Raw genomic sequence first — 17,838 nt, 5'->3', positions numbered from 1 at the left:
CAGGGCCATCGGTGCTCGCCAGTTCCTGGATTACCCTTCTCGGCTCCTGCAAGATGCCCCGCAGGTATTCTGACAGTAAGCAGGTGAGCCCCACAGCCTCATCTTTCCCCCTGGTTTTCTGAGCCCCTGACACCTAAGTTGGAGCAGAACCCTCAGGGAAGGGGCAGGCGCACACCGAACCGCATTCGATAGAGGGCGAGCGGATCGCAGACAGAAGTCTCTCTCCAAGATTAAGAACACGAGCCATCAGGACACCAGGGGGCTCAGTCGGTTGAGCGTCCGACTTCAGCTCAGCTCATGATCTCACAGTTCGTGGGTTCGAGACCCGCTTCCGATTCTGTGTCTCCCTCTCTGCCCCTCCTCCCTTGCTCATGCTCTGTGTCTCAAAAATGAATAAATGTTTAAAAAAAAAAAAAGTTTTTTAAAGGAAGGGAGGGGAGGGAAGGAAAAAAAAAGACAAGAAAAGGAAAGAAAGAAACTGAGTCATCAGAGAGGGTCCTCAAAGGCCTTGCCAGCTAACTCAATATGTAAGGGCTAAAATAGGTCACATCACCAGTCGTCATCAGAGCTAAGTCGTCCAGGATATTTGAAAACTGGGAAACAGATTACAAAGTGCCATGGAGAAACAAAGCAGGCTTGATCTGAATCAAGTTTTCAGGATTTTAGCTGGTTTTATTTTTTTAAGGGTATTTACTTATTTTGAGTGAGAGAGAGAGAGAGAGAGAGAGAAAGAGAGAGAACACGAGCTATGGAGGGACAGAGAGAGTGGGAGAGAGAATCCCAAGCAGGCTCCATGCTGTTGGCACACAGCCCGATGCGGGGCTTGAACCGTGAACCGCGAAACCACGGCCTGAGCTGAAGTGAGATGTTACCTGACTGAGCCCCGCAGGTGCCCCTTAACCGGTTTTCTTCCGAACTGCCTTTGCTCACAGCAGCTTGACAGACCTGCCGTGTCTTGCCGACGGATCACTAAGAATGAAGCACACCCACCTGTGTCCATCTCATCAACACTGTTCAAGAAGTCGTCAGGGGTTCGGGGGACGCTGTAGCTGCTCATGCTCAGTCCGCTGTCTGTACTCTCATCGCGGGAGTGGTAGGTGCCACTACAAAACAGGACAGTTACAGAGCAACACGAGGGCTTCCAATGATTTCCAGGTAAACATGGAACGCCTGCTGAGGACCAACACGGTTCTCCAAGATGACGAGTAACCATTCCTGCAGCGTAAGAAACGAGCCCCTCCTCCTTTGGGATCTTACACAGCCCTGGAGGGAAGGGAGGCAGACAAGTTCATCCTTTTCTTTCAAAGTCTGTTTGTTTATTTATTTGAGAGAGAGCAAGAGAGACATTTCATGTGTGAGCACAAGTAGGGGAGGGACAGAGAGAATCCCAAGCATGCTGCACTCCCATCAGCACACAGCCTGACATGGGGCTCAAACTCATGAACGGTGACATCATGACCTGAGCCTAAAGCAACAGTTGGATGCTTAACTGAGCCACCCAGGTGCCCCAGATAAGTTAACCCTGACTGAAGCTGGCAGCTTTAATGAACCCAAACCACTCTGAAGGTCCTGGGTCAGGTGGCAAGAAAAGAAAATAAGAGGGTGCCTGGTTGGTTCAGTCGGTTGAACATCCGACTTCAGTTCAGGCCATGATCCCCATGGTTCGTGGGTTTGAGTCCTGCGTCAGGCTCTGTGCTGAAAGTGCCAAGTCTGCTTGGGATTCTCTCTTCCTCTCTCTCTGCCCTTCCTCTGGTCTCTTTCTCTATCTCAAAATGAAATAAGCATTAAGGAAATGAAAAGAAAAAAACATACAGCCACAGTTTCCTGGATGACAGAAATTCTCTGTGTAGGTATGCTCTCTGCAACACCATCTCTGTCGGGGGGGGGGGGGGGGCGCGGAGCGGGTGCACACAGTCTGCTTATTTCAAGGTCTCCATCTCCCAGGTGGGACAGCACAGGCGTCGAATCAAAATGCAACTCCAGGTACTGGCGAGACAGGTTGGCACTACACTCAGATCCCCAGCTTGTGCAGAGTTCAAGCGAAGGAAACACCAACCCAAGACAAAGAACCAGAACTCCTTTTGGACCGGGCCAAAACAGACGGGGTCACCGCCGACAAGGTGAGAATTTCCTTAACCAAATCTCCTTGCTTCTGTGTAGGGGAAAAAACCCAAACACCTCAGCTTAAGACAGGAACCCTTATCGTTCCAGCTAAAGGGCACATTTACGAAAACAACTACAGGGCACACACCCTGGGGAAAAACAGAAAAACATGAATCAAGATTTTAACTTTAGGCTAATGAAGTTAAACACAGTCAGTCTTCATTGCCTACATGAACACACAATCTCCCCTCATTGCCCGCATGAGCACACAGTCTAGCCTAAATATCCTCACTGCCTGTGTGAGCACCCAGTAGGAGATCTCACTGCCTGCTCGAGCACACAGTACGGTAGATCTCCTCACTGGCTTCGTGAACAGAACATCGCCCTGAGCTCGTGGCACTCCCAGCAGCTGGCATGGACAGCAAAATCTGGGGAGTACTAATTTTTAAAAATCTACGGTAAAGTGGGGTTCCTGATGGTCTCTGACAGGGATGTGAACCGTAACTTTTCTCAACACCTGGACACTTGGGCAGCTCTTTAGCTCACACAAAAGTGCACCAAAAAACCCACCTAAAGCTATGAAAACCAGCTTTCACAGTCACTTGGGGTTGAACACCCAATCCCCCCACATTTCCTCCCTTATTACCTGATGCAGGTGCTCTGTCCTCCCCCCAACCCTGCACCCCGAAACTGCTGGGTTACTCCGATGCTTCTGCCAGATTCTGGCAAGACGCAAAAGCCTCACAAAGACACAAGAAATCACAGATGAGCGTCTGAGACCGTCTGTGTAAGATACAGCTGCCTTGGAGCAGGCCTCCCTCAGGATACGCTCGGTTTCCCTTCCACCAAAAGCGCACGCACGCACCACGCACAGGGCACTCGGGGGCAAAGGGCTGACTCACGGGGCCATGCACAACTCTTCCCGAGGAGCCCGCACTCCTGGGGCCTGCAGCCCACCACCTCACACATGCTCCCTGGGCACCTGTTCCCACGGGATAGGCCTGAGCCCAGGTCCCTGAAGACAGAGAGGGAACAACAAAAACCTACGAATGATGCTTTCTGAGAGGCTCATGCCGTCAAGGAGGGAGGTGAACAAACACGGTGACGGATCACGCTCCGGCGTTAAGCGAGCAAAGTGTTTTTAGAGCGAAGAGAGGGGTGTGGAAAAGTCTATGGAGAGGACACGAACCTGACCTCCGAGGGTGTCGGGGCAGAGGGGACACGGGATGCCACACGAGGGACAAGAGTCAGCATGGTGGCAAGGTGGGGTCCCAAGTGTTTGGAGCTAAGACACGTTTGAACACTAGACAACAGGGAAGCCATCCAGTTTCTGTAAGAGAAATGCTACAGTGAGATGGGTTTTAGAAGCTGGGGTACTTCACCGAGTGGAGAAAGGACTGCCCCCACAACAGCAGCATGGACGATCGGACACCCCGTGACCTTTATCAGGAAAGTCTCAAACTGCAGCCCAGCCTTCAGAGAAGTTCTAAGAGAATCTTCACGAACAGCTGCCAGAAGGACATGCCGTCCACCTGCATCCCCACAGTCCAACTGTACCCCGGGGCCAACACAGGTCTCCAAACGGGCCCTGGATTCTACTGATCTGAATTCTCCTTGTGGGGAAAAACAAAGTTCTGGCTTCAACCTTTCCAAATTAACCTCGTTTAAGTTCACAACTGCAATCTTGTGTAAATACACTCAACTTCTGGCCCAACTTTAAACTGAATGTGTCAAAGGACCCAATACAAACTTGAAATACATTCTCGATGGCCTTCGAAATCAAGCCTGGGAAGCAGGGCACCAGTGCCAGTCTTAGCACCAAGCAAACTATGGGATTTCTACGGTACTAAGTATTTTGGTCACATGAGAGAAATGTTGTTTTTCTAAGATCACGAAGTTTTCAGCTTAGCTGGTGTTGACTGAAAGCACGGTACGATAGCTTTCCTAAACCAAACATTTTTTAAATGGTTTAAGAAGTGCACTGCTTGGGGCGCCTGGGTGGCGCAGTCGGTTAAGCGTCCGACATCAGCCAGGTCACGATCTCACGGTCCGTGAGTTCGAGCCCCGCGTCAGGCTCTGGGCTGATGGCTTGGAGCCTGGAGCCTGTTTCCGATTCTGTGTCTCCCTCTCTCTCTGCCCCTCCCCTGTTCATGCTCTGTCTCTCTCTGTCCCAAAAATAAATAAAAAACGTTGAAAAAAAAATTAAAAAAAAAAAAAAAGTGCACTGCTTAGAACTGGTTAAACACACACACACATACACACACACACACAAAACCAAAAGTAAAAGTACACAGACAAGACAGCATTTGTTCCTTATTTTTAAAAACCGAAATTCCATAAATATCTTGCAACCCAGAAGAATGAACCGTAGTCAAGCCTTAGTTGTAAACGGTTTTCCTGGCGCAGAGTGTGACCTGCTTCCATACACGGCACCGACATTTCTGCCGGAAACCCATCTGGGTGAACTCACTGAAAAGGACCTGTGGGCTGCGTGAGTTTGAAGCAGTGTCTTTGATAGCTGTGTGTTTTTACAAAAGGCACAACCTTACGTTTCATGTCCTTGAACTTCCTGTAGCGAAAGCGCAGGGCCCACACTCATGTGGGAAACTCCTGCCCAGGATCCTTCAAACGCAGGCCTGAGGACGTTTAGGACCACGTTCATCTGCTTTCGTGGAAGGGCACGCACGTGCCCGCCGACTCTGTGGTGTTAAGTCACCGCAGAAGCCAACACGTGACTGGGAAAGCGTCCCCAGGTCCCCACGGCCCATGTCCTCCCACGGGAGCCGGCTCTGAACCTGGAGTTCCACTGTCCTCGCCATTTACAGCAATGCTGTCTGGCGTCCCCCCCCCCCCCCCGACGCTCCTGAAGCTGCTCCCCTTCTCAGTGGCCGGGAACAGCCCTCACCCACCTGTTAAGAAAGGGATCGGAGCTAGTGGTCGTCATTGTCCTCAGCTCCTGAGACATCCCAGGCGAAGGCACTGGGTTCTGAGTCCCACCTTCCTGGTCCAGTGTTGGTAACTGGCTACGAAGAGCTAATTCCTAGAGAAAAAAAACACAAACAGAATCAGTCTACTGACAACAAATGTACCGTTCGAATGAAAGAAATAAAACGCACACTAGGGGGCCAAGTACATACAAAGTTCAAGTGTTAAACTGTCTACTTCAAAGCTAACAGTTTTCCTGGTCAGAAAGACCAAGTTCTCACATGCATTTCCAATGACTGAAAATTAAGTTGCATAAATTCAAAGTTGATCTAGTCTTATTATCCCCCAAATGTACACACTTTCCTACCTAACTTCATTTTGTTATTTTTTCTCACTCTGGCAGACACTCCCAAGCCCGCCCTACCGGGCACGACGGCAATTCTGGTCTCGCGAAAAAGAATTCTTCAAGTTTACTTCTATGCGCCAACTGTCCTCTGAGTCTGCACCAGGAATAAAGTCAGAAACACGCCATCGGAGGGTTTCTGAGCAGCCGCCATTGTCTCTCTGCTGGACATTGTCTCTCTGCTGGACCCGCGCACCCAGACAAGCCCGGCCGAGGCCACGCACCTCTCTCTGCTGCTCTGTCCTTTCTCCTCTACTCCCCTTGGGTCCCCGCCCTGCCTCTCAAGCTCTTCTAAAGCTCAGGTGTGCAGCTTCCTCTCTCTTGGCTTTCTGGTTTGACTTGAAATGTGGCTTTTGACTCCAAAGGACGCCGCCCCCACAGAGCGCACCCTCCTCCCTCCTCTGCAGTCTGAGCCTGCACCACCTCCCACTGAACCAGGTCTACGCCTGCTGAATACAACAGCCTACGAACGGGGGTTTCTTAACCAGAAGATCATGACAGAATGCAGAGGGTCTGTGAACTTGGGTGAAGAAAAGAAAATGCCACCTTTATTTTTCACCAACTTCCAACTGCAATTTAGCATCTTCTTCAGTTACAAATACAGGCAACTAAACAGCAGTGTTTGTTATACCCTCTGACTTTCCATCAATGGAAAACATGTTCATATCATAACGTAGTTGCAAATATCTTAAATTACCACTCATGCTCATCACTACTTCAGTGCTACTTAGTTATAAGACACGCTGTTATGTCTGGTTACTTACACATCAATTACCAAGTGAATGATTCGCTCAACAGGACTGCTCCTCAATCTTCCAGATTCCAATGACCCACACCCACCTCCGTCACCCACTTGTACAGCTGAGACTGTGTGGTTTAAGACCAAACCTACCTCTAAAACCTCGAGTCACGTTTGGGACAGTGATCACTGTGTCACTTCAGTGCACTGGCTCACCCTGGGTCACACCTGTGCACAACGCCTACCTAATCATCTGTCACCAAACTCTTGGATCTCTGAATTGCAGTAAAAGTGACCACCATTGTACTTCAAGCCCTAAACCCCTCTGCGTCACCCCGGAGCAGGCACGGACAGTCCTCCCCCAGAAATCTCACACACACTCCTCCTGCCTTCTGGGACCACAAGTGTTCTGCCCACCAGCTTCCTGTGTGACCTCCACCCACCTCCCCTCTCCTCCTGTTCCAGTTGAGTGGCTTCCCCTTTTTTTTCCCATTAAAAAAAACCCTCAGGTGTAAGTAACACACGACATTAATCTCCAGTGTGTAACACAAAGACTCAGCATTAGTACACATTGTGAAGTGACCCCCACAATCACCTGAGTAGACACCATCCCTACACAGCTATGTTTTTTTTTCTTGTGATGAGGACGTTTAATATTTATTCTTTTAGCAACTTTTTTTAAATTTTTTTTTTTTCAACGTTTATTTATTTTCGGGACAGAGAGAGACAGAGCATGAACGGGGGAGGGGCAGAGAGAGAGGGAGACACAGAATCGGAAACAGGCTCCAGGCTCTGAGCCATCAGCCCAGAGCCCGACGCGGGGCTCGAACTCACGGACCGCGAGATCGTGACCTGGCTGAAGTCGGACGCTTAACCGACTGCGCCACCCAGGCGCCCCATCTTTTAGCAACTTTTAAATATGCGATTATTATCCCGTTAATTATTAACTGTGGTCACTGTGACCTATTTTATACCTGGAAGTTTGCACCTTTTGGTCCCCATCCCCCAACCCCCAATGTGTTCTCTTTATCTACAAACTTGGCTTTTGTTTTGGTTTTTAGATTCCACTTCGTAAGGGAGACCATGCGGTATTTGTCTCTCTGACCTCTCTCACTTAGCGTAACACTTTGCAGGCCCATCCGTGTTGTCACAAATGGCAGGATTTACACACACACACACCCCTTCATCCATTCAACTGTCAAAGGACACTCAGGTTGGTAAGTGGTGGGCAGCTAAATGGACACTTCGACAGCTCTCAGGTCTTGGCCACCGTGAGTAATGACACAGGGATACAAGCCTGAGCTCTGAGCTGATCATCTGAAATACACAAGAGGCCACCTCACAGCAAACTGCCACCACGAGTCAGTACCACACACATGCTTCCTCCATTTCTACAACAGGATTGCTAAGAAATGCCAGAGAAACACACAGCTGTCCAGACTAGTCTAAACCGATGGTCTCTGGCCTTGAATGGCCACAGTCCCACTCTGTGATGTTCTGTTTTCTCACGTCCCCACCGTCACTGTCCCACACCCGGCACACGCTCTCAAGCCCGACGCAGTCAAGGTCGTCCAAACGTCTGTCCCACGTCAGTAGGAACGCACAGGCCGTCCGGCTTTCTGCCTCCTCCTCTCGCAAAGCTCTCCCCAGTCGCACTCCTCTTCCTAACTCGTCCCCGAGTCTCCCCTGTCCCTGCCGAAGGCCAAGCCACTCTCCCAGCAGCCTCTGGGGACTCGCTGCATCTGTCCCCTGTCCATGCTCTCCACCCTCGCCAACCCCTCCCGCTGAGTGACCAGAACTTCAGAACTGCGAGGGTCTGTAGCACGGCCCTGCTGTCCACACCGCCTTTCAACTAGAGCGCTTTGCTCTCTTCTCTGTTATCTAAGACTCTGTTCCCTTCCCTGGGGAGGGGAGCTCTCTGCCATGATCCCATCTCCATTTCCGGAGAGACTGGACAGAGAGAGGTTACATCTGTAACAGTTTGAGCACAGGTATAACATGATCTTAACACTTATCACACAATAGTGTAGTTCCTTCCTTCCTTCCTTCCTTCCTTCCTCCCTCCCTCCCTCCCTCCTTCCTTTCTTTCTTTTTCCTCTGTTCCTTGAGGGCACACTAAATGAATGAACAAATGGACGGTTTGGGAGCATAATACCTTAACTTCTGAGGCTCTGAAGAATTTATGCTGCCATTAAAACATGAGGATGTAAATAGGAAGAAATTTGAAAACGACGAGTATTGTAAGCTCTGGATGAAGCTGATGCTTAGAGTTCTGTGAGGGAGGGAGCCGGAGATCTGTCAGAACACGGCAGTACCTCGCAAATATCGTAGAGAGAGCCTCATTTGCTTTCTACTTCCTATCAAAGAAGGCAGGCACCAGTTTCTGCAGAGCAAACACAGGACCTGACACTACTCCGACTCGTTACTGAAATAACCAATAAATTGGCTATGATTTTTATGTTAACCAATTTTTATTTTGCTTTTGTTTATGAAGTTCCCACTTTTTCGACATCGTTTTATGAAGCTAAAGCTAACGGTCAGGCGCAGATTCTCCATGTTTTTGCTACTCTGGATTTTACCACTTTGCCGAATCTCGTCGGCCGCGGTCTCTGACAGCTGAACTGCCGTTGTCAGCGGCCGCCACAGACCCGCCGCCAACGCTCGCAAAGAAGTTCATCTGGAGATGTGCCTGAAGCCGCCTGAGGGCTACAAGGGCCCACGGAGCCGCGCTTCTCATCCAATCTGTGCGGGGGCCGTGACAGGGGCCGTGTCGGGTTCATGTGAAGTGAGTCCGAGAGGCTCAGGAGAAAATGCCATTTTTACCGCACTGGTGTGGGTGGGGTGGGGGCGTCAGCACTGCCAGCGGCATGAAAACAAACATAACGTGCTAAGGCCAGTGACACATATACACACAGATCACAGAAACCAAAGCAAGGTAGGAATATTCAGCCCAGTTTTGAAACTTCCAGACATAGCAAAAAGAACAGAGTTGATTAAATGCCCTACGTAATTTCTGAACAGTTTTCCTGAGGATAAATGACGTATAAGTACTTATACACATATTACCCAAAAATGGATATTCTTAACACAGCCTAGTATTTGCTGAAGACAAAACTGCTTTAAGTAAAGTCAACTTGGTAGCCCCCTCCCCAAGTCATTAATTCTCAATGTTTGTATTTCCATCTGCTGTTAATATAATTTATTCCACTGGGTTCAATAAGGAAGATGGAAAAATTTTGGTGATATTTGAAACAAACTGTCAAAAACAGGGGAAGGAAACCAAACGCATTTACGCATTTACGCAGGGTAACAGACCAACTTATTTCCCCCTTAACTTATGACTGGAGCTCAACTGAGCGCAAAGAGAACCACCTATGTGCCTCCCGCGCAAACACACGTGCACGCACCACACACCCACACAGAGAGTCCTGTGAAGGCAGACCTCAGAGGTGACACGGAAATTTGGGGAAGTGCTTGACTCCATGCTCTGCCTCGTCAGATTCTGGAGGAAAGGACCTGTGGAGTCAGCAGGGACTGATAAATCCCGGCTTTTCACTGAAAGCACGCTTACAACTGCTTGTACCCTTGGCCAAGAAATGGAAATGTGAAAGTGAACCAACTTATGTAAAATCAAGAATTTTAGCGGTACAATACTGAACTGTGTTTCAGAGCCATATAGACCTTTTGCAAGTGACTTTAGAGAAAAATAATTATAACTGGATAGGTATGAAAAAAGCTACATAAGCTGAATGTTTTAGTCACAAAATATATTCCATAGAAACCTTTTGTCCATTATACGGCATTTAAAACTACGCCTGCATGCATCGATACGAACCTGTATAGAATAAGCCTACTCTAGTGCAATAAAGTAGTTTTAGCAGAACTCACTCTGGACAAATATGGACAGTGAATCTGGCATAGACGTTTCAAAACAAGTTTGGGGACATAACTGGATCATCTAGAAAAACTGATTTCAGTTGAGACACTTCATGTTGAAAGTTATGTCTATCTCTAAGGAGTCTTCTACTGTGAACAAATGCCTAAAATTAGAATACTAAGCTAAAAATACAAGTTTGTTAAGCTTCTCTTTTTCCCAAAGGTAGTTAGAATAAATAGTTTGACAGACTTTCAAAAACAGAGAAACAAGTTATAGGAAATTTGGCCAAAATTTAATCATGCTTCTGTATTTCAAAGGTCAAAAAGTTCTTTTAGAGCATTTGACTTTTTCTAAATGAAGCAAGTATTTTTAGCTCTTTTTCTTCTGTAATAATAAAAAAATGTGGCAGCTTTTCCCAGCGAGCTTCTAAATCTTAGCTAATGTGGCACAGACACATTGGGAGTCACAGCTATCTGCACTGTGAGTAACACGGATGGTCCCAGCTTGGTCCAAAGGGAACTTTCCGGGGTGGCTTTGTGAGGGCAAACTCAAGTTGGCCCTCGTTACGTCGTGGACTTTTATGGACTTGGGGTCTCGCCAGAAGCCACTGGCCCTTTTTACGTTTCCCTCCAGTCGCTTAAATAGCAGTATCCTTCCCCACAGGGTGAAAAAGACACTTTAAGATAATATATATCTGGTAGTTAAAATATTTTTCCCCCATAAAAAATGAGTACTTTGCTTCACATCATTTAGAAAAATAAGGAGAAAGGCAGCAGAAGCAGTCATCAGTCTGGAAACATTTAGAACATTTCTGGGTTACTGAATTCTTAGGGTATCCAAGAAAAATGAAAGCACATGTCTACACAAAGTCGAAATTTGGAACAACCCAAATGTCTGTCAAAAAGTGAAAAGAGAAAAAATCATAGGATAGCCCTACCATGGAATACTAGTTAGCAATAAAAAGAAAGAAGAGAGAGGTGCCCGGGTGGCTCAGTCAGTTAAGCATCCGACTCTTGGTTTTTGGCTCAGGTCATGACCTCACAGTTTATGGGAGGGAGTCCTGTGTAAGGCTCTTCGCTGACATCGCGGAACCTGTTTGGGATTCTCTCCCTCCCTCTCTCTCTGCCCCTTCCCCACTCACTCCCTCTCAAAATAAATACGTACACTTAAAAAAAAAAAGTACGGACACAACATGAGTGGATCTCAAAATAATCACGGGTGAAAAGTTATGATTCCACTTAGAGAAAATTCTATAAAATATAACGTCAACTTCAATTACTTTTTTAAATCAAGTCTGTCTTTAAGCAAGCAAGCACTGAGCTGTGTTAACAGTGCATCCACTTTAGGGTAATACATGGTGCGTGATTGAAGGCGTGTTTTTTCAGGGTAATCAACTTAAGGAAGGTTAGTTTAGTGAACCAGAAATCCAAACTTAGAAATGGAGAGTAACTCTAAAAATATACATCTTATAACAGTTTGTCTTAGTGATAGCAGGTTATGTCCATAATTTTAAAAACAGAGGGTAAAAAAAGGCCATTTCTTCCACTGTTCCAGAGACCTTGCCAGACCCCGCTTCCCAACCCAGCTATAAACACAGAATATTTCCTTACATTTTAAGTGACGAAAACATTCAGTCAATGATTAGAATGCTTTTGGTGTTTTAGTATGTGTGCCATTCACCAAATTATCTTTAGCTGCAGAACATTTTTTACTAAAAAACTGTACACATGGATCTGGGGCAGTTTTGAGAACTACAGTATGATAACAAAATCTGAAAGGGGTTGTCCAAAAGAGATTTGTAGTCTGGTGTTCCCAGCATTCTCCTGAGATTCAACACTTTTTCTGAAAGATCTCCAGAATTAGGTCTTCAGTAATTTGTTAATTATAGTGTCAATTCAAGTAACACACATTATTTTAACATTCTTCAAATAACAGAAACCTCAGGGCGCCTGGGTGGCTCAGTCACTGAAGAAGCATCCAACTTCAGCTCAGGTCATGATCTCACGGGTCACGGGTTTGAGCCCTGAGTTGGGCCTTGTGCTGACAGCTCAGAGCCTGGAGCTTGTTTCAGATTCTGTGTCTACCGCTCCTTCCGACCCTCCCCTGCTCGCACTCTGTCTCTTTCTCTCTCTCAACAATAAATAAACGTTAAAAAAAAATTAAAAAAAATTATAGAGACCTTAATGAGTAACACAAATGAGATAACATGTTAGAATACGCGGGTGTGAAGTATATCAGAATTTTCAACATGCTTATTAAAAATACAATCTAAAAATTGATGAGGAAACACCTAAATGAATTTATGGTTTATTCAGTACTAGGACTTCAAAAAGAGGAGAGATAATCTTGGGCAAAGTCAACTCTGAAACAGCTTTAACAAGAAAGACAACTTGGAGAAACAAAAAGCCAAATTCTTTACCGTTCTTAAACTCTAGGAAAAAAAAGACGGCCATTGGTTTCACGTGACCCTGAGCAGTGGTATTACGTTGCTCCATGTGGCTAAAACTAGGGACATCCAACCCTCTTCACCACTGCAGGCGACCAGTGTGGCGTCACGTCCTCCACACAGACACCGTGGGTCTCACCCTCGGGTGCATCTAGCACTACCCGCAAGAAATGGCAAGTACGCCAAGTCATTAGCGGCAAACTACTTACAGCTATCATTTCTATGAAGACTGAAGCAGCTATCTGCTCAGAAATAAAGCTAAGATACCTACGCACAGCTGTCTTGTTTCTCTTTCCTGAATGGTCTCGAGGACTCTGAGAAGGCCACGTAGAACGGGTTTTGACGTCCAGGCCTCGAAGAGGAACCGGACAGTCTCACTGGGCAAGAGGGAAGGGGGATGGCTCACGAGCGGGATCAGGGCCACCGGACGCAAGAGTGCACGCAGCCAGCGGGGCGGGAGTCCACAGGAGAAGGCAAAAGCGTCCACACTCGGGGCACAATCTTTCTCAAAATATGTCTTTCAAAAGACCCCGAAACAGAAATGGAACTGAAAACCACAGACAGCGCACACGGCACCGACCCTCTCGGAAGGTCTCCAACTGATGGACGAGGAAGAGACGCGGCCAGAAAAGTGAGCATTACAGGCTCAGCCTCAGGAGCGGACGTGACGTTTGTAGTTGCAAAAAGTGTTTTCTGAGGACACAAATAGCTTTTCCAACATAAAAACAGTGAATAATCCAAATGAAATAAAAATTTTTAAGTGCTCTGAAGACAACTTTTTCCAAAATTCTGCAATCAAATCCTAATAAATTAAGGTGGTTATTTCCCATCTTTAACTAAGATCTACCAATCCTTTTAAAGTTATCTTACTTTTTCAGAATTCTGCATTAACCTCACGCATACTGTCATCAGTTTACACGACCAGAGAACCCTGCTGTCCAGATCTGTTTAGTTAATCCTATTTGGAAAAAATGAAAGACAGCAACACTGTGAAGTTTGGTATCTTCCCACATCCCACAGCGTCTGAACGTAGTATATGATCGTATGTAAAATTATAAAATAATGACACTGACTTCCTGTTGCTTGGGAACTCATCTGCACTTAATTTCTATTAGAAAAGTAAAAGAAAACTTTGAACAGTGACTGGCACTGAACTACTGAATAACCCATCGCCTTTCCTCCACTATTCTTTACAGGTCCGGTTCCTCCAGACTGGAAAGGTCTTCCTGGCTTTCTTGATCATCCTGGAAACCCTGCAGGAAGCCATCCGCACTTAAGACAAGGCTCCTCTTTGTGAGCTTGTTCCTTGGCTCTATCAGGTCATCTAGAAAACACGCAAGAACACACACGCCTGCTTGACACAAACACTACCATGTTCTGTGTGTTCTGAGCTATTTCAAATTTAACCCCGTGCCAAATTTCCTAACATTTATTGACATTTCCACAACTGTCAGGGAAACACAGTGACCAAAACTCCTGTAACAAATCCTATTTCATCCTCCAGCATATCCGAGGTTGATTTTAAAACACCTCTTCCAGGTTTCTTGTTCTGGCTTAAATAAATCTCAGGCATCAGCTGGCCTTCTTTCATAAACACTCCGGAGAAAAAGCAAGGGCACGGATCTTCTCCTTTTAAAGGTCCACAACCGTGGCCTCCAGGCGCACGCGCGAGCAGCGGCTCTCGGGGCAGGATCGCGCTCCGCTGTCGAAGCAAATGTCCTGACTTACCCGCCTCACACAATCTCCTGATTCAAGAACACATTTGTGGGATAAGGAACCGCTTTCCCTCTCACATAGCTACCTAGTCTCTGGGAGGGTGGTATCCCACGGTCAAGGTGACAATATCCAAACCAAGAGGGGCCCTGCCAAAGCCCGCTTCCGCCGCTAATGCTGACGCAGCGGCCACACGGCGCCTGCTGGTTGCTTCTGCCCACCTGAGACACAAGCCGCGTCCCCTAGGCTTCAGTCCTTCCAATCTTGTGAACCCTGAGCACAGAGGTCTATCTTCCCATGAACCAAACAAGTGCTTGCAGTCAAAGGGACACAGGGCCACAGTCCTGCCGTCCCCGTAAGATGCCTTCTCAACCAGTGCTCTCTGGGGTTCATCAGGGAGGAATGTGGATAACGTCCACAAAGAAACCCAAAACACTACCCCAGCAGACCCTCCTCTCTTCTGAGAATCGTGATCTTCTTCCTAAGAAACGCCCTGCAAAAACTGTTTCTGCTCAGAGCACCATTATGACTCTTGAGATTTCTTCCAGTGGCCTAACCAGGGAAATAGTCTGTGTCACCCTGTTGCTGTTCTAACGATTAATTCCTATAAATCCTAAATCATCATAAATACTATTTTAAGCTATGCGAATGAAAATCAGGCACACCTGAAGGCTGATGGGATGTGCAACTGAGACGTAATACGCTTCAAATGTGGAATGAAACAATAGTTCCATGGAATCAAAATGAGAACTAGCAGCTTCCTGGGAGGAGTGAGCAGGAAGCAGGCAGCACAGACTTTCCGGGAGCGGCAAGATGAACCTAAGTTATTCTGGGAGAAAGATGGCTCAAAAGTTATACCTGAGCTAACGTTCAGTGTGGACAGGCCCCTTGAGCACAAGGATCTCACTTTCCTAATTTAATATCTTTTTTTTCTTTTTTTCAATGCTAAAACATCAGTAAGAGCCTACCTGACATTTTGGAGAATTTGCTGAGCTGGGATTGATATTCCGCATTGCCTAAGAGTAAAAAATAAGATGGATAAAAATTACTTTGAGCCGCATGGTTTGGCTGTGTAGGCTGACTTACAAATTTCATCCAGACACATGACCACAGCACAGGATTCCCAAGCCAGCCCAGGAAGCAGCAGACCGAGGAAGACAGGAGCCGACGGAGTCACAAGAAACCAAAACCTCCCCGAGGACTCAACAGCAAGGACAGGACAGCAAGGCTTGAGGTGTCAGGACCCAACTAAAATGCGAATGGGTCAGGTAGACTGTTTGCTTCTGAGAATCAGAAGCAGGAAAAAAAATATAATTTAATGTTTCAGTGATAAGAGAAACTAACAAATTCACAGGAAGCCAAAAGACTTAAGACATAATGAATTTATACTGATTGCCAAAAAACAAAACCAAAAAATCCTAACAAACAGACTATTAGTATAAGAATAGAGGAGATCTGTCACTTCCACATTAAGAAAAGACAACAACACAGTCAGTAGTAAAGTAGAAACAAAGAAATTACCCATAAAGGAAGCTAAGCTATGTTGGCCAGGGCCCATCACCCACAGGAAGAGTGAGAGAGAGACTTGGAAAAACTCTTTGGGAGGAAGAGTTTTATAAACAGCAGCATCGCCCATCACAAAAAAAAAACAAGACAATACAACAGACAAACAAAAAGCCCAGGCTGATCTACGGAATGCAACATAATGATGGACGGCCCATTTCTAGACTTTAAAAAACTCAGGACACTTTAAAATGGTTAAGACTTTGACACTGGCAATTAACTAATTGTTCTTAGTGAGATTTCTCAGTTTTGATGGTTTTCACCCCGTGTGTGAAACTGAGCCTTGTCCTTCCTTAGACCACCTAGGACCGATCAGTGATGGAGTGAAACGCTGCGTTCTTTCTTCTAACAGAGACATAATTACATCCTTGATGGTATTCCCTTGTTCCGAGGATAAAGTTTAATTTAAAGGAAAATTATTTTCCCTTTCCAGTAATTTGTTGGAAAGAGACACAGTGAACTGCGTCGGCTTCCTTTCTGCACCCTCTCGAGGGCAGGTAAGCACTCCGTCCGTCACGACGGCTCCCTGACACCAGCCCTGGCACAGCCCTTGCCATCAGGACCCGCTGTGGGCGCCAAGCACGCTCGAGTTACACGACAGGTCGCGGGCAGCACGGCCTCAAGCTGAGCCTGTCTGGGACTTCCCCGGCTTAGGTTCCTTCCCCAGGGCTCCAGTTTCTCAAATCACGGTTTCCAGGAACACTGTGAGCGCACGGCCCTCAGAAGCGCCCGCACCCGGGTCGATGCGGTCACTTCCACACGTGGCACACTGCAACTGCGAGACAAGTAGCGGATGCACGTGTTTCACGTCTGTGAACACAGAGGATGTGTCTGGAAACACAGGATGAGAAACTGGTGGTGACTGACGCCCGAGAAGAGAACTCAGGACACGGAGGAGGAGGAGGAGGAGGCTTCGTCTTCGCGGACCCTCGCCTCCCGCACTTTCAGAATCGCACTCCCTGTCGTGTGGACTGTCACAACAGTTGACGTAAAACTTCAACAGTAAGTGACTCTAAGACCGCATCCCCGGTGTCTGAACCCTGTGGCCTCAGCTCGCCTTCCGGAACAAGGCGGGGCCCAGCGCATCCTGAGGGGACGGACCGTCTGCCCTGGTGGAACACGAAGACCAGCGGCACTTTCTGAAGGGAAACTCCGGGGACAGGTCCTGACAGGTTCCCAGCCATCCAGCGGTAGGCCGCACCCGGGCCTGCCAGCGCAGGGACCTTCTCAACTGGGGGCAACGTGTATTACGTTTTAAGTCAAACACCCTGGATTCAGCCACGCCGAATCCCACGTGTCCTCTGAGAAATGCCTTAGTGACCTATCACCCCTGACGGGCTTCCGTCTCCGGGAAAAGGGGTCTTCCGAGGGACGCGCCAGGGTCCCGAGGGCAAAACGGTCCGAGCCGCGCCGTCTACGGCTCCGCAGCCCAGGGGCGACAGGCGCCCACCCGCGGTGGGGGCCGGGTCGGGGAAGCAGGACGAGAACGGAGCCGGCGCGTCGTCTGCGTCACCCCAGCCGTGACAGAGCGCCGAGCCCCCCGACCCACGCGCGGCAAGCGAAGCCCGAAAAGCGAAGGCTGGCCTCTAACCTGGGGCCTCACCTGCCGGAGCAGCTCCTGCTGCTTCAGACGCAGCCTCTCCTTCTCCATCTGCAGCTGCTGCAGCCGCATCTGCTGGTTGGAGCCGCCGCTGCCAAGGACGCCCCCCGGTGGGCTCTGCGGGGCCAGGGGCGGGGGCTGCTTCGCCGGGGCGCTCTGCCCGACCCTCTGGTTCACGGCTAAAATGAAACAAAACATCGGTCCTAAAAATCTAATCGTAAATGCAAAGGACAGGTTTTCAAAAGCATCTGGGCACAGTCAGTGTAGCAGGAAAGCCACCGACAGGATGACGGTTAGGTTAATTTACTGTTCTCGCTGTCACCCCTGCTGCCGTTACGAGATGCCAGCCAGGTGAGAGCCCGAAACAAGAAGACGCTCTCACCTGCAGCGACAGGGGCAGAAGACATGCCACGTAAAAGCAAAGCATGTCACAGGAAGCACAGGACGCGTTACACGCACATCCAGAGAG

General features: G+C 47.9%; 1 protein-coding gene across 3 annotated transcripts in view; it reads right to left on the bottom strand.

Annotated features, from left to right (window-relative positions):
• The window catches only part of YAP1 (Yes1 associated transcriptional regulator), a 114,146-nt gene that overhangs the window by 4,825 nt on the left and 91,483 nt on the right, over positions 1–17,838 (bottom strand). The window contains exons 5-8 of one of the 3 annotated variants that reach the window (XM_030331841.1): positions 17,373–17,548; positions 15,175–15,222; positions 5,013–5,143; positions 991–1,103 (exon numbers count right to left, since the gene is read on the bottom strand). In XM_030331841.1, coding sequence (XP_030187701.1) covers positions 991–1,103; positions 5,013–5,143; positions 15,175–15,222; positions 17,373–17,548 — 468 coding nt within the window. Of the gene's footprint in view, positions 1–990; positions 1,104–5,012; positions 5,144–15,174; positions 15,223–17,360; positions 17,549–17,838 lie in introns of all 3 variants that reach the window. The other 2 variants (XM_030331842.1, XM_030331843.1) reach the window with 2 other exon arrangements.

This window comes from Lynx canadensis, chromosome D1 (assembly GCF_007474595.2).
Source record: "Lynx canadensis isolate LIC74 chromosome D1, mLynCan4.pri.v2, whole genome shotgun sequence".
NCBI lineage: Eukaryota > Metazoa > Chordata > Mammalia > Carnivora > Felidae > Lynx > Lynx canadensis.
The sequence above is the reverse complement of the archived record's forward strand: the minus strand, read 5'-3'. Positions and strand labels throughout refer to the sequence as shown.